At 44.3% G+C, this 15,322-nt stretch overlaps 1 protein-coding gene across 1 annotated transcript in view; it reads right to left on the minus strand.

The window, feature by feature from the left end:
- Positions 1-796: 796 nt before the first annotated feature.
- Positions 797-15,322, minus strand: part of smpd3 (sphingomyelin phosphodiesterase 3) — a 39,118-nt gene continuing 24,592 nt past the window's right edge. The window contains exons 3-8 of the mRNA XM_018739242.2: positions 10,508-10,583; positions 5,345-5,503; positions 5,008-5,097; positions 4,446-4,509; positions 3,882-4,044; positions 797-2,899 (exon numbers count right to left, since the gene is read on the minus strand). Coding sequence (XP_018594758.1) covers positions 2,798-2,899; positions 3,882-4,044; positions 4,446-4,509; positions 5,008-5,097; positions 5,345-5,503; positions 10,508-10,583 — 654 coding nt within the window. The 3' untranslated portion in view covers positions 797-2,797. The remainder of the gene's footprint in view (positions 2,900-3,881; positions 4,045-4,445; positions 4,510-5,007; positions 5,098-5,344; positions 5,504-10,507; positions 10,584-15,322) is intronic.

Here is a 15,322-nt window from a genome sequence, read left to right on the forward strand (position 1 = left end):
TTAGAGAAAAGTGTCTGCTAAGTGAATAAATGCAAATGTAAAATATGTGACATTTTTCTTTTTACTTCTTACGTTAACCATTCTAGAGCAACCTCCTGGGAAGGGCACTACATGATAGACTGACATGAACACTTTTCAGTGTTAACATATAATCGTTTTACTCACACACAGTGATGCAGAGAGCGAGAGAGAACGAAAGAGAGAGTGTGTGCACGTGTGTGTGCATTCGGTGTGAGAAGATCTGTGAATTGAAACGAAAGCCGGCCAGTTGACAACGATAACAGGAGACGGCCCAGTCATAGACAAAGAGTTAGCAGCGATACAGGTTCTTTGGTTGATACAGCCAAGTTCCCCTCTTTCTGTTTCTGAGTCAGTGGAAGTTTCCTGACAGCCCGAGACAAAAATGTGGAACCAAGAGAGGAGACAGGACAATGCAAAGAGAAGAAGGACTTCTTCGGGCCCTGCATGCACGTATGTTTAACCTAAGGGCTGCTTTAGATCACGTTTAGGAACATACGTTGGCGGCCAGACTTTGCGTTCCAGATTATTACAATGAGCAGCACTTCTTATGACAGTCGTAACCTAGAAAGTGGGTGGTGTGCCATAAAGGCATTCGCCCACACACACACACAGTGCTGAGCTCTCATTGAACTATTCAGCTGTTGGGTATAGTATCGAGGTGGTTTATGTGGTGAAGTCCAACGGAAACTTTGCATATTTAAACAGGGTAACCTCTCGAGAGAAAATACCAGAGAAATAAAAACACAAAGGAGCCAGTGATTTCAAGGTATTCTTTTTTAAAAAGCAGAATATGCCATTATGATACAAGCTGTAAAAGAGAAAAAAAAAAAAAATCTTTTCTTGCCACGTTCAGAAAACAACCTGAAGTGGCAGCAAGCTATTGTCACAAAAAACAAGGTAAATAATACTGAGTGAAACAAAAGAGGAGAAAGAAAGTCATTGCAAGTGTTGCAGCAGAGAGACTAGAAGCCGTGAATAACCATCACAAAGAGCATGCAGCTATCGCAGGACCCAATCATAAGACAGGGACTCTAACTTGACCCCCCAGGAGCGACGCAGCCAGAACTATATGTAGAGCGCTCTCCAGGGAGCCGGAACCGTCTCGGCGCCCGAGCCTCGCGGCCCAACTCCACGAGACGAAGACGAAGACGAGAATCTGCGCGTCACCATTCCCTTCTCTATTGTACCACTCGTCGGAAATGTGTTCGCACTCACCTGTTCACCTGTTCACCTTGGTGAGAAGAGCTCTCTGTAAAAATAAATGGGACTGAACTGAGAGTGTCAGTCGTTTTGGAGAAGAGGACAATGACACTGGGGCTGAGTCCTGAGAACTGCTGCATTCTGGGAGCTCAGTGCAAACATTTTAAATGTTGGGATAACGTTTTTTTTTAAAATATAAGTTCTACCTACAACACCAATAATAATAATAATAATAATAATAATAATAATAATAATAATAATAGAGGCATTTTGGAATATAAAAACATGAGTGGCAGGTGGCAAAAATCCCAGGTACAGGATTAAGTTTATCTACACAGGTGGGCACAGAGTCAGAAGAATCTGGCATGTAAACATTTGCTCATGTGCAGTACAGTTTGGTCTGGAGTAAGAACAGGGTTAATACTACACCGGCAGCTGTCCGAGTCCTTCTTCTGGCCTCTTAAAACTAGCAATTAACAGTAACACTATAGTCAGAGAAAGCGAGACACCAAACCAGTGCTGCAACTTTGGCCTGGGCCTGGGACTCGCAGACAGTGTTGCCATGGAAACATCTTGGGGTGTACCAGGAGAACATACATATCACCCTGGACACCAGAATGCCAACCAGGAAGCTCATTCCAACATGCTGCTGCCACCAGGATTTGACATGTACACCCAGCCAAGAGTTCGAAGCCACCCCATAAACTCAGCAAAGTCATTTCTTATGATTCTTCCACAGTTCCCTGCCGAGCCTTCGGAGCCTTCATATAAACCCAGGCTGGCAAAGAGCCAGTCAAGTGCCTATAAAGTACAGAAGTGCTGCTCTAGAACAGCTTCTGCCTGAAAATGATGCGAGATGCAAGATTTCAGCATACAGTATTCCAGTACATTTAAACCTAATGCCTTATGTATAGAAACATTCTATAAAGATGGCAAATTGGTAGTAGAAATCTTTAGAAAGACCTTAGAAAAAAGACACTTTTGTCAGGGTTTGTGAAGAAAGAGGGGCCACGCAGGTCAGCGTGGGTGAGCGGCCAAGTGAGACGGGAGGCAGACGTCGTCTCCAGAGAGCCGGATGAGCGTAAGCACCGGGAAACCCGGGTTCGGTCGCGTAACCTCCGTCAGCCTTCACCACGGACGTCGAAAACACCGTTTCGGACAAGAGAAAGACAGTCAACTAAACCTACTGACAAGCGGGCAGCGTGAGTGAAACAACTGAAATATTTTATAGTCACTTTTTAGCAATAATAATGTGTAAACGGGGAAAAAAAAAAGAAAAAAAGAAATGGCTTAAGAATTGAGTGACATCCAGCACCCTCGGTGATGGTCTGGTTGCAGGACGAGATTACGATGTGGCAGGAATGGCACAAACAAAGGAGGGGAGGGGATGTTTTCTGCTGACTTTCTGAACAGGAGGATCCTCTAAGGTCCACTGCGAGTTCTTTGTCACCATCCCCACCTTCGGACCCCCGCATCCCTCTGTCCTTCCCCTGCCTCACATTCTAAGTCCTCCAGCGCCTCTCCATTCATTGTCCTTATGATGATGTAGGGGTGTGCCCCGGGACGTGGTCCAGGCCTACGGCTCCTCCTCCCCGGTGGACACCGTAAGGCGCATGGCCACGGACAGGTGGTCTGTGAGTCCTGACAGCTGTGTGACAAAGCTAAACTCCTCCACATCCTGCAGAAATTTGAGGCAACAAATTTTTGTACTGATTAATTCAGTTAACGCAGCTATGAACAATGGTAAAAATATCAAGGCAATAATTACTATCCTCATAATTACGTGCTCGGCCCTGTTCGCGATACGCACCGTATATTATGAATTATTAGTAAATAAAAACAGTGTAAAGGTTACAGTAAAAATATATTTAATAACTTAAAAATTAAAAGAGTTTCTGTAAACTTTACATGCATTTAAGTGTGACTGGAGCCCTGGGTACATGTTTGTGTGACCTTGAATTAGAAATCATGCAATAGCCTGGTGTTACCAGAAGGGGGCACAATAACACATCATATCTGCTGCCCAAAATCATCTCTCTGCTTCAGGTGCACAAATTCATCCACAGGGACGTGGCTTCTTTAATAGGTCTTGAGATACGACTGGTGGCTTTTTATGATAATCTCTTGGAGCGAACCACTCAGTTGCGCTTTATAGGGCAGCAGTTGTGTTTTGTTCACTGTGCACAGAAAAGCTTAACAAAGGGACAGCTGATGCTGTGGTGGTTAGAGGTACTGCCTTTCAATCCAAAGGTTACTGGTTCAAGTCTCACCTAGTGCTCTAAGACCCTGGAGCAAAGTACTTACCCTCAAATGCTCCAGTAAAATTACCCTGCTGTATGAATGGCTGAATAATTGTAAGTTGCTTTGGAGGAAATGGATAAATGCAAACTGAGGTGCAGTGATTACTCAGTTAGCTGATGCTTTTCAGCAAAGCAACTGCCTTTTTTTTTTAAAAAAAAAAAAAAAAAAAACCCATTTATAGAGCTGGATAATTCCCCTAGAGCAGTTTAGGGTAAGTACCTTGTTCAAGGGCACAACAGCCAGGGGGAGGCTTGAACCTGCAACCTTTGGATCTAAAGGCAATAGCACAAACCACTATGATACCAGCTCTCCTATACCCTAGCATTTCCCCTATGGAAGGAGGAGGAGGTGGAACATACCACTTTCCAGTCTTGCTGCAGGCCCTCATCAGTGTACAGGATGTAGTCAATCCTCCTGCCGCTGCCTTTCAGTGGGATCTTCTGGCTCTTCTGACTGGAACACTGTTTCTTGCTAATGGGGTAAACTAAGTATTCTTTCCGCAACTCCTCATTCTCCATTACTCTGGACAGACATGATTATAGCATTAAACCCAGGCAAGTCGTATATCAAAAAAATTCCAAACTCTTATGCACGAGCATATAAATACACAGGAGAATAAATGTTTGTTTTCTCTCTCGGGTCTTGCTGACAGTTCTCAAACAGGGTGGTTACAGGGCTGCAGACGAAGCTGTTGACAGGGTGGCTGTACACTGATTCACAGTAATATAGTAATATACAGTAAATGTTTTCAAAATAATTTTGCTTATTTTAATTAATTCTTATATATATTATTTACAGTGAATAAAATGCCACTTGCTTTTTTATTGCAGGTTTGAAAGTTGCATTTCTTTCCATAAGACACTGAAAAAAACTGATTCCAAGGCACTGTGAGAGCAGGACAGGTTTGCGAAGGAGGGACTCACTTTTGGAGGCCTTCTGGGGAGCCGACCTCCTCATCGTATAAGCCGCTGGTGTCTAGCAGCGTACCTGTCGAAAAATACACAGACACACGAATCAGCAGAAGAGAGGTCATAGCTCCGTCTGCAAGCGCCAGGAAGAAAGAGAGATGCACAAAAGGACCGAGGGACACGCAATGCCGATGGGGCAGCATGAGCAAGCTGGTCGAGATGAATTATGAACCTCCGTGGGAGTTCGGACTGGGTCGTGATGTTAGTTGGGGGCTCGGAGATAAACGCAAGATTAGCAGACCTGGGGGAAAACTCTAGTTACCGTTTACTGCCGTACCCAAACAGCAAGGTTGCTTCTGAAAGTTGAAGCGCACGACTAGAGTCCACGAACAAACATGCACAGACACTGGTTTGAAATCAGTAAACACAGATCCCGCCACACAAAGTCACACATTACACAGATCTGTATTCTCCGTCGCTCTGCTAATGGTCACACTAACGCCCTAGCAATGACAAACCATCACGAGGCCCTCGGCCGCTCCGAAAGCCGTGCTCACGGCCACACGGGCCTACTCACCCAGCACCCAGGGCTTCTCTTCCCCCGGTCCTATGCGGCAGGGATCTTTATAATGCGTGAACAGGGTGTGCTGTTGCTCTAGCTTGTCCTCTGGGAGAGGGGAGAAAGGGGGGTGTATCAAAAACCTGCCCCATGATGCTCCCTGGGGGTTTAAAAGGAGTCGGCTTCTGACATGGTGTCACAACGTCTCGCCTCCTTACGCATCCTTCAGACGTCCAACATCTTATAGGCGTTTCTAAATAATAATAATGCATACGTACAAGAGGCATCTTCTAAAAATCTCCCTGACAAAGCGCTCACATCATAGGTGCAAAGACTACTAATGTACGTTTGGTACCTGAAGAACAGTTGTCAAAATTCAGGTCCCCCAGAATGACATCAAAGGCCACCTGCTCCTCCAGGCCTTTGCCCTCAGGTGGGCTGGAGGTGGCCTTTCGGAACTCGGCCCCCCACTCCAGTAGAAAGTCCAGCTGCTCACAGCGCACGGAGGCATCTCCTGTGGTTGTAGGGGCGCGGTTAGCATCGTTGCATCAGGTGAAGATGATAATATCGCACCTCCAGTCATATCTTGTAACAAGCACAGAAATACTACATTAAGAGATAACTGGGATGAGGGAAAACGTAAGGGTAAACATGTAAACGCACCCTAAAACTAAGCGTATGGATTGATGTGTGTCGATGTGTCATTTACGTCTATTGCGGAAATTAAATTTTATTCCTCGTAAACGAGGGATTGCGACCGCATTAAAAAGTCCGTTACTCCCACACTCTCAGTCTCATCCTTTGTTGTTCAAAAGGTCACCTTGGCCCGGACACGCAAAAGACGAATTCGGCAAGTAAAAGTATTGAACTGCAGTTGTGCGCTTGGGCAAATGCTTAGTTTACTTCCCATCTTGGCTTCGAGTCTGCCGGAGCTCTTGCGGCGAGGTTGATAAGCCCCCCGCTGGTACAGTCTCGGACAAAAGAGAGGTGGAGGTGGGGGTAGTGCCGGGTTTGTGGAAAACAGCACACGCAGGAGTGTGAAGGTTAGTAAACGTATATCCACTACTTATATACGTTTCATATGACTGACAGCTAGGTGTCACTGGGCTGTTCGGTCTAATAGACCGGGTCCTCAACTTCGGGACACATTTCAGCCCCAACGTCTGTTTGAAACTCAAACATCAGTTTGCAAGGACTCGGCCAACAAAAGCTGAATAACGTACTCGTCTGTCCACTTTTTAATGGGGGGACGACAGCTGGTAGCGTTGTCATTAGAGCTGCTGCTGTTGGACCCAAAGACTGTAGGTTTGATTCCTAAATCCAGCTGTAGTACCCTTGAGGGTACTTACCCTAAACTGCTCCATTAAAATTGGCCAGCTGTATAAATGCTAGTGTGTTTACCAGATATGCCATCATACTAAGCAATGTTACATTCGTTTTAAATATTACATTGATTTTATGTAAAGCCATACGGGGTAATTCTTCTCAAAGGATTTCAACGCAAGTACCTTGCTCAAGGGTACTACAGCAGGAGGCAGGACTAATCCTGGGACTAATGCATACATTCATACATAAAAATATGTGCATTTTGTACCTTTACTACATCTGAACTGCATTTTAGCGCTCAGCCATCTACCAAATAAACTACCTTGTATAGTTCACAGTGACTGCTGAATCCAAAACAAGAGGATGTTCTTGTTAGATCTTTTATCAGCTGATGTCGCCACGAAGAGGTCATTACCGCTACACGAAGCTAAAGAATATAAGGTCGATGGCGATTAGTTTAGTTTTAGGTACAGCACACATTGTCTGCCCAGGGTGATCACAGCCATTAAAAGCTTCAGTTCTGGATCATCCCTTAGTTTGGTTTTACTCTCGACTTCCGAATAATTCCCACACCATCTTTCAGAATTAAAACTATGATGAGAAAGAAGGAATAAAACTAAAGAGAACTAAGCCGGTCTCCGACCCACTGTGCTAAAGCTCAGAGAGAAATTGGAGTCCACTGGGGTTCTGTTTTGGCCCAGACCAAAAGGGAGAGAGTATGGGACCTGTCCATATCCTGGGGAAGGAGTTCCACATTGTATCTTGGATCATCCTGCTTCTCAAAGAATGCGACAACATAAACTGCCTTTTTAAACAAAGTGAATTATTAACGAGCCAACAGCCTAGCTGTATAAACAAAGGAAACAGAGGCAGTAATGGGATACCTTCAAATGGACGAGCTGTTTCGACTTCGGGGAAAGATGAGAACGCAGTCCCCCTCACTCACAGCAGTGTAAAACAACCAGTGGCCAGAACATCTCATATAAAAATGCCATTTAACGAAAGCCACACACTTACTCAATGTGATACATCCACGTCAATAAAGTGATCGTAAGTCTATTCACTGCTTGAGTTACACTACAGTAGTCCCTACAAGGGGGGCGCGGTGGCGCAGTGGGTTGGACCACGGTCCTGCTCTCTGGTGGGTCTGGGGTTCGAGTCCTGCTTGGGGTGCCTTGCGACAGACTGGCGTCCCGTCCTGGGTGTGTCCCCTCCCCCTCCGGCCTTATGCCCTGTGTTGCCGGGTAGGCTCCGGTTCCCCGTGACCCCGTATGGGACAAGCGGTTCTGGAAATGTGTGTGTAGTCCCTACAATAGGATGCTGCAGAGCTATCTTTCATGGTATTTTCCAACAGAGTGCCGAAGGTAACGTGTACTTGCATAAGAGAATGGGGTAGAATCCTTCTCCTCCAAAACTGTAGTGTCAGTGCAAAAAAGAAAAAAACATGATAAATAGCATTCTGAGAGACCCCATCATCGCTTCGTGTTCTTTTCACAGCGAGAAATGACCCATATGTAAAGATCCTGTCTCTGAAATGCATAGGATGCTGTTAACAGCATGGTTGAATCAGCATGACCTCCATAAGCTTGTCTTCTCAGTGCTGGATAATATTTTCTACCAAATGCAATGGAATTTTTATGTTTTTATGTTAATTCAAATAAATGGAATAGAGACTTCAGTAGAGAAGATCTGGCTGATTTGTTTTTCCAGACATACCTTAATATACCCAAGTCCTTTGAGTATTCAGGGACTTACGATGCAGGTTCGGTGTACTGTTTCACTGGCACTAGCACTTCTGCATTTCATTGGGCGATAACATTTATAATCAGACAATTGTGGTAAGACCTGGGCTTTGCAGTCAGACTAATCCTGCCTCACAATGGCGCCACTGATATTGCCTGATATTAATCTCAGTTGTTTTAATTCTCCATAATTCTGCAAGAGCTCCGTTTTCCTCAAATGTCAAATGAAATTTAGATTTTTTTGACTCTGTGGTTTTCAGAAGATATCATCCACCCTTCCATTCATCTATCCTTCCATCCACCCATTTTGAGAGCCTGCTTATCATGGTGAGGGATGTGGTCAAACATACCATGCACGGCCTAATCTATTGATGTAATCGGTTTTTCAGCGGTCGAATGAGCCACAGTGGAAGGGAGCTTATTTTGAGTAATACAAAAATGTCTCTCTATCTGTGCAATTACATTTTTTTACAGTAAAAAAAAAAGAAAACTATATGAGCACTGAATATTGAATATCAAGCTTGCCTTTGACATCATTTTCATGAACTGATGAATTATGACTGACCATGACAGAGTGCGTCATAAGCAATAAAGGGCCAAAGAGCCAATTATGGAAAAATGACGAGGAAATATGACTTATTAAATGTCACACTTGATGACAATCAAAAGAAGAAAATGAAGAAAGGAAATCAATACGCCCTGCTTAAAAGGAGGAATGTAGTATTGTGCTTTTGGTTTGTTTGAGAACAGACTGTGTGGGGCATAATGTCTCCCTTCCAAATGAACCAGGCAGCAATCTGAGCCTCTTCCCCGTGATTTGTATGTCACAGCAACACCGCAAACATCTTCACAGTCCCAGCAAATATACTTGAGTAGATGCTTCTAAAAGTTGCTCTTAGAACTTGGCTACCTGGGGAGCAGCACATGTTCACCCCTGTGTGGAACAGCATCCAGTATCACGGCATCTTCAGTTTTCATCACAGATGTCCAACCTACTTCTAGTCCTAGTTCAAAGATTTAGCAGATGTTTTCCTTTTTTTTTCCCCCAAAGCCCTTTACATAGCTCGTCACATTTTTGCCTTTAATATAACCGGTTTTTACTAAGTAAACAGTAAAACAGGCTGTGTTATAGTTACTAATACCTTATTGCATGACTGACACTTAAGAACAGTTTTGTTTCATTTATACAGTTGCATATTTTTGGTAATTCAGTTCAGATTAATGGGGTGTAATGACAGCCCTTAACCAATAATCTTCATTTTTACAGTGCCGTTACTTTGATTTTCTCAAAGGTGCAACAGCAGGTCCCGAATGCGACATTAATCGGCAGTATTTTGGTAACGAGCTCAGTTCCTTATTTACTCTACTACGTGCTGTTCTGCTGACGGTCAACATGTTCTTGCCTGATTTTCACAGTAGGCCGGAGAGGCATCAAGTCACTCTTCAGTCAGTCTTGACAAACAACGGATGTACATGTGCTGCCAATTTCTCAGTGTGGAGTACTATCTGAGTACAAATCAGTACTATATAACTGGAATACTGTTTGACACTCACAGGGCTGTAACTCACAATGCTCATATTCATCTGTGAGCGAAATCTCTCTTCCATCAAACTCACTTTCACTGTAAATGCATCTGAAGGAGTACTAAATGGCATGAATGAAGCGAGTATGCAGCATGGCACTGTGGCTCCTGGGGAGGGTGCAATGCCACACCCTCACAGTCACCCATATTGCAAAGCCAGCCAGCTTGAGCTCCTCCCTGGGACCACAACAGTCATGGCCTTTACCAGCCAAAGTAGGTTACTGAGCACTCAGGTAGATGAAATGCAATAATCTAGGATATCAGGGTGGCATACACTTCGACATGTGCCATCACCTTTTGACTCGTACACAAACTCATACATGCTCAAATAGGAATTAATGTAACCTCCTCTAATACACACCCATGTCAGACCAATCAAAATATTAATTAGGAAGCACAACACAAGCCAGATGTGCTCCATTGTGGACTCATGTTGAACACAACAACAGTGCGGTGCTTCATGCACAAGACTTATCTCTCTATCCTCTCATTCATTCTCCATTCGTTTCTGTTCAATAATAGTAGTTTGGCTAAATACGGCCAAAGGAGCAGACTGCGGAATGTGTGGGAGGCTCCGTAAATAGAAAGGAGATCAGTCTTTTAAAAAATGGGGGCAGAGCCTTTAAATAGACACGATGCTTAAAATAGCTTGTGCCAGTTGCCATGGGAGACAAGAAGTGTGTGTTTTTTAATTTATTTATTTAGCAGCAGGGAGAGGAGGGTCTTAAAGAGTTATGAAGTAGGGGAGTGGAAACACCCCCCCCAGGGAACAGGGCACCATCGTTCTTCCTGCCTTACACACAGCAGAGCGTGTGCCCTCAATGGCATGGAAGTGTGTGTGTGCACAAGTATTCAGCGTTGCCATACCTTCTATGGCGTGAAGGTGCGTACACGCGATGTAGCCGACAATTCTCTGCTCCTGGGGAGAGGTGCCCACTTGGACCTGCGGGACAGAGGGAAAGAAGACTGAGACAGGTATCATGAGGTAAAGAGAGCGGGCTGCAGCTTCTTGCCACTGTTTCCATTTCCACCGACGGGATCTGCTCCAAAGCCATCTAGCGAGGACAGTAAATCTACCGCGCCTCTATCTGCTGGCATTTATGGTTTTCAGCCCTTGAGTTTGTGATATACATTCTGATGAGCTGAAAATGGGAGAGACTGACTACTCGACAATTTTAACCGCACACTGGCCTGGACTTGTCAGCTCCGTATGAGTCATGAAGCTCCAGAGACAAGCGGAAACAGACACGAAGACTACAATGGGCTGGCCCTCCGCTGCCTCCTTCTCCGCTTCACCTTCCCCGTCTCTCTGGATATTGAACTCCTCCTGTACAATGAACATTTGAGGAGCTGGTACAGTGTTAGTCTGGACCACAGGGACCCCAGCAGCAGACCGCAACAATGGAAAATGGTAAGAGAAAAGTGCACACAGAGGCCTATTAAGGAGGTGGCTCAGGATCAATTTGTGTGTCTGCTTGTATTGTATATGGTCTCAAAATGTATTTGTTCCAGACCTAGTTCTCTCCTGATCTCCTAACAGCTCCATAAATTTGCATTGCACCATCTCTCATGATCACCTTTGTATTTCCTATCAGTTCTATATGCAGCTACTCGCATGAAGTCCAATGGCAGACATGGTGCTATGAGACAAAAAAAAAAAAAAATGGTGGTATCAGAGAAACTACACACATACAATGTCTGAAACCGCTTGTCCCAAGGGGGGTCGTGGCGAACCGGAGCATTACCCGGCAGCACGCAGGGCATGGGGCCGGAGGGGGAGGGGGAGGGGGCGCACCCAGGACAGTCCATCGCAAGGCACCCCAAGCGGGACTTGAACCCCAGACCCACTGGAGAGCAGGACCCAATCAAACCCGCTGCACAACCACATCCCCCTCAGGCAAACTCTCTGTGCCAAAATAACTATCTGCATCCAGAAGCTGTCCGCTCGTTGCAAAATGCACTTTTGCTCAGCATGACTGGTGAGAAAGAAAATAATTTGCTAAATGAATAAATGTTAGTGTGAATGTCAACGTCAACATCAACGTGTAGGTGTGCCACAGTAAACTGTGTATGGTATTCAGTACTACTCTACCATGGGGGCTCGAGATAATGCTGGCTGTTGCTAGGGAATGATGCTCGATGGCAAGTAAAATGGGGCAAGAGCATTTTTTGAGGGAATTATTTCCTTGCGTTCAGAGTGACCCAAAGAGGTGATTCACGGGATCAATTGTTCTCGTCTGCTAAAACACATGTTAACAGGAGACAAAGAGCTCTAAAAGAAGCAGCGTGACCGAGCGATCGCTAATACGTGTCTGGTAAGACACGCTTTACCTCATTGTTTGGGTTTGAGAGAATCTATGCTCTTCGATAATGACATCCGGAAAGACGCACAGTCAGCGGTGTATTCCGATAAAGTACATTGAATGAAACTGAAAAGTGGAGAGACAAAATGCTACAAGAAATGTTTTTGTGACGTGATTTCAAGCTGCCTCGGAACTGCAAATTTGCTCCTTTTAAAAGTTTTTTTTTCCCCAGCTTTTTCTGAAGTCATAAAAGCAGCACTTAGTGACACAAATGGAAAGCTTCGGAAGCCATAATTATGAGGGCGTTTGCTCTTCAGGGGAAACATTTTTAATTAACATTACCACTCGTTGGGTAATTAAAGTATGTGTGGCCTGACCAGCCTCTCTCCACACCCAGTAACACCCGCCCCCCGATGTTACTGCACCCACAGCACCTGCTTCACACACAAAGTGCCTGAACCTCAAACCCTTCCGAAGGTCTCGGCCCAAACACCCAGACCAGTTGTTCCCTGGCAAGCTGCCTCCTTTTTCCGTTGGCTCCTTTTTACAACACCCTCTCATCTATTATTTCAGTTTAAGGCAGAAAAATGCAAATTCTTCTTCTTATAAATTATTTTATCAGCATTTATTGACTAAATAGCATCTGCACCCCCATGTGCAAGAAAAATGTTAAAATACTATAACACCCGTTACAACAGGCTGTTATAAGCAAAGTACCCAAGCACTTCTTCTTGACAACCTCTTTGAAAATAAACACTAAAGGAAAAGATAAAGTGATATAAAACTTTTTCAATACAATAATGTGTCATCAGGACAAAAAAAAGATTAGCAAAAGGTAGCGCAGCAAAGTCATCGCCTTGCAGTCAAAAAAAGGTAGGATCTAGGTTTCAATCCTCACCTGTAACCTCAAGCAAGGCCTTGAGTAAGACCTACCATGAACGAACGAACACACACACACACACACACACACACACACACACACTGTCTAAACCGCTTGTCCCATGCGGGGTCGCGGGAGCCTAACCCAGCAACACAGGGTGTAAGGCCGGAGGGGGAGGGGACACACCCAGGACGGGATGCCAGTCCATCACAAGGCACCCCAAGTGGGACTTGAACCCCAGACCCACCGGAGAGCAGGACCCAGTCCGACCCACCGCGCCACCCTCTACCAGAACCACACCAGTAAATATAACCCTGCTGCATGGGTAAATCACTGTAAGTAGCTTAGTGTACAAACCTAACACTGCAAGTTGCTTGAGGAAAAAGCATCAGTCAAATGAATAGTCTTATTATAATAAAACAAAAAGTGCACCCGAAACAATACTGCATGAAATCAGAAGTTTCCCAGGGGCACCAGACTTAACAGAAATAATCTGATTGATAATAGAGAGTTCAGTGAGCGTGAGTTGAACAGCATCTGTTTATCACAAAATCAAATCTACTTCATGAACTGCGAACACAAAGCAAAGGTGACCTGCGCAGAACACAGCAGAACACAAATCATAACAAAATTAATTCAGCACATGTTCATAGTTCTCCTTTGCCTGACACCAGAAAACACAAAATCTAAGTACTGTAAGGTGCTGCTTGCAGCAGCCAAATCCGAAAACCAAAGCCCCACATCCACCGAGAATCGTTCATGCCCACCACTAAGAGCAGATATTATTGTGAAGCCACAGCGCTGCAAGGAAATATGTACCCTGACGGTGGGGTTGACGCCAGGAACACACACACACTCGCTGCCTAGCAACCGCTTGATGACCAGCTTCTCGGTTGGCTCTCCCATTCATTTTAATAAATGTTGTTTGCCGCGACCCCGCATGGGACAAGCGGTTTCAGTCAATGTGTGTGTGTGTGTGTGTGTGTTTGTCAGAAATGTGTGAGGGAAGTTGTGATTTGTCTCAAATCCAGCAACATATTCCTGCACAAAACTGGAACATGGAAAACATAGAAAATGGTATTTAAGTGAGGGCTGTTTGCACTCAGTTGATTACTTGTGCATCTGTGGAAAGCACATACACACGTGTTGTTCTATATCAAGCATTAAATATCCCTCATGTCATGCGCCCTACATGTTTGCATTTTTTTTGCATAGACATCAAAATGGACAAGTATCTTCATTTGATTGCATAATGTTTTTAAAACTGAAACTGATATTGAAACACATATAAGCAATGGACAAAATGCCATGGAGAAAAATATTTCAAATAATATTTCACCATCAATACATTGGTACAAGAACTTGTGCTGTTTTGCAAAAGCATAGGGTTGAAGGTAGGGCATCCCCTGGATGGGATCCTAGTCCATCAAAGGCCATTCACCCAAAGACACATTTGCATGCAAAGGGAAATTAAGCATCAGCAATTCACACAAGAAGCTAACTTTCGAATGTGGAGGAAACTCAGAGAAAAAAGTACAAATGGCAGCAATAACTTAAATCAGCTTTAAGTCTACAGTTTTGGAATGATGTGGTGAAAATGCAACAAGCATCCTGCTATCGATGAATTGTTTCGCTCAGTCTTCAATATTCTAAGTAGAGGCAGTGGACAGGTGTTAACGTGAAGAAAGAAAAACTTGGTTTATATGTAACTCTATATGGTTCAATTTAGTTTTGGTTGTAGTATATAGTCTTTTATTGTTCAGCTTATGCTGTTTGTGTGCAAAAGCAAATAGTTTAGCCCATTTATACAGTTGGGTATTTTAACATAGTGACTGAGGTGGAGAAATTAAGGTATCTTGCTCAAAAGGTACTTGAGACACGCAAAGTCCAGGTTATATTGCCCTCTTTGTCATCACTGCACTACATGTAGTCTTGCGACAGGGACCATTTGGCTTCATTCATTTGGCTACAATCAAAACAAAGACACACTTTAATATTTCAAGTGAAAAAAATATTTAAAAATTCAATAAATTATGTAACATTAAATTGTTTTTCATTTAAAAAGCACTACTGTTCATTTAAAGGTGGGTGCAGTGGTGCAGCGGGTTTGGCCGGGTCCTGTCCTCTGGTGGGTTTGGGGTTCGAGTCCCACTTGGGGTGCCTTGCGATGGACTGGCGTCCCGTCCTGGGTGCGTCCCCTCCCCCTCCAGCCTTGCACCCTGTGTTAACGGGTTAGGCTCTGGTTTACTGCGACCCCGCTTGGGACAAGCGGCTTCAGACAATGTGTGTGTACTTTTCATTTAGACTGCAACAACTGTACTTCACTTCGCCTTTGATAAAGAAAGGCAATGACAAAATCAACTGGGGAAGAATAAAGATGAAACTGTTCAGTGTGTTTTGACAAATTGTGCACTTTTTCCCCAATCTGAGATGTTTTTTTTTACAAGGTGTGTTTGCAAAAAATGTATGTTACTCTCAGTAAAGCTGTATGTACATTGA

Source organism: Scleropages formosus, chromosome 7 (genome assembly GCF_900964775.1).
Source record: "Scleropages formosus chromosome 7, fSclFor1.1, whole genome shotgun sequence".
Lineage (NCBI taxonomy): Eukaryota > Metazoa > Chordata > Actinopteri > Osteoglossiformes > Osteoglossidae > Scleropages > Scleropages formosus.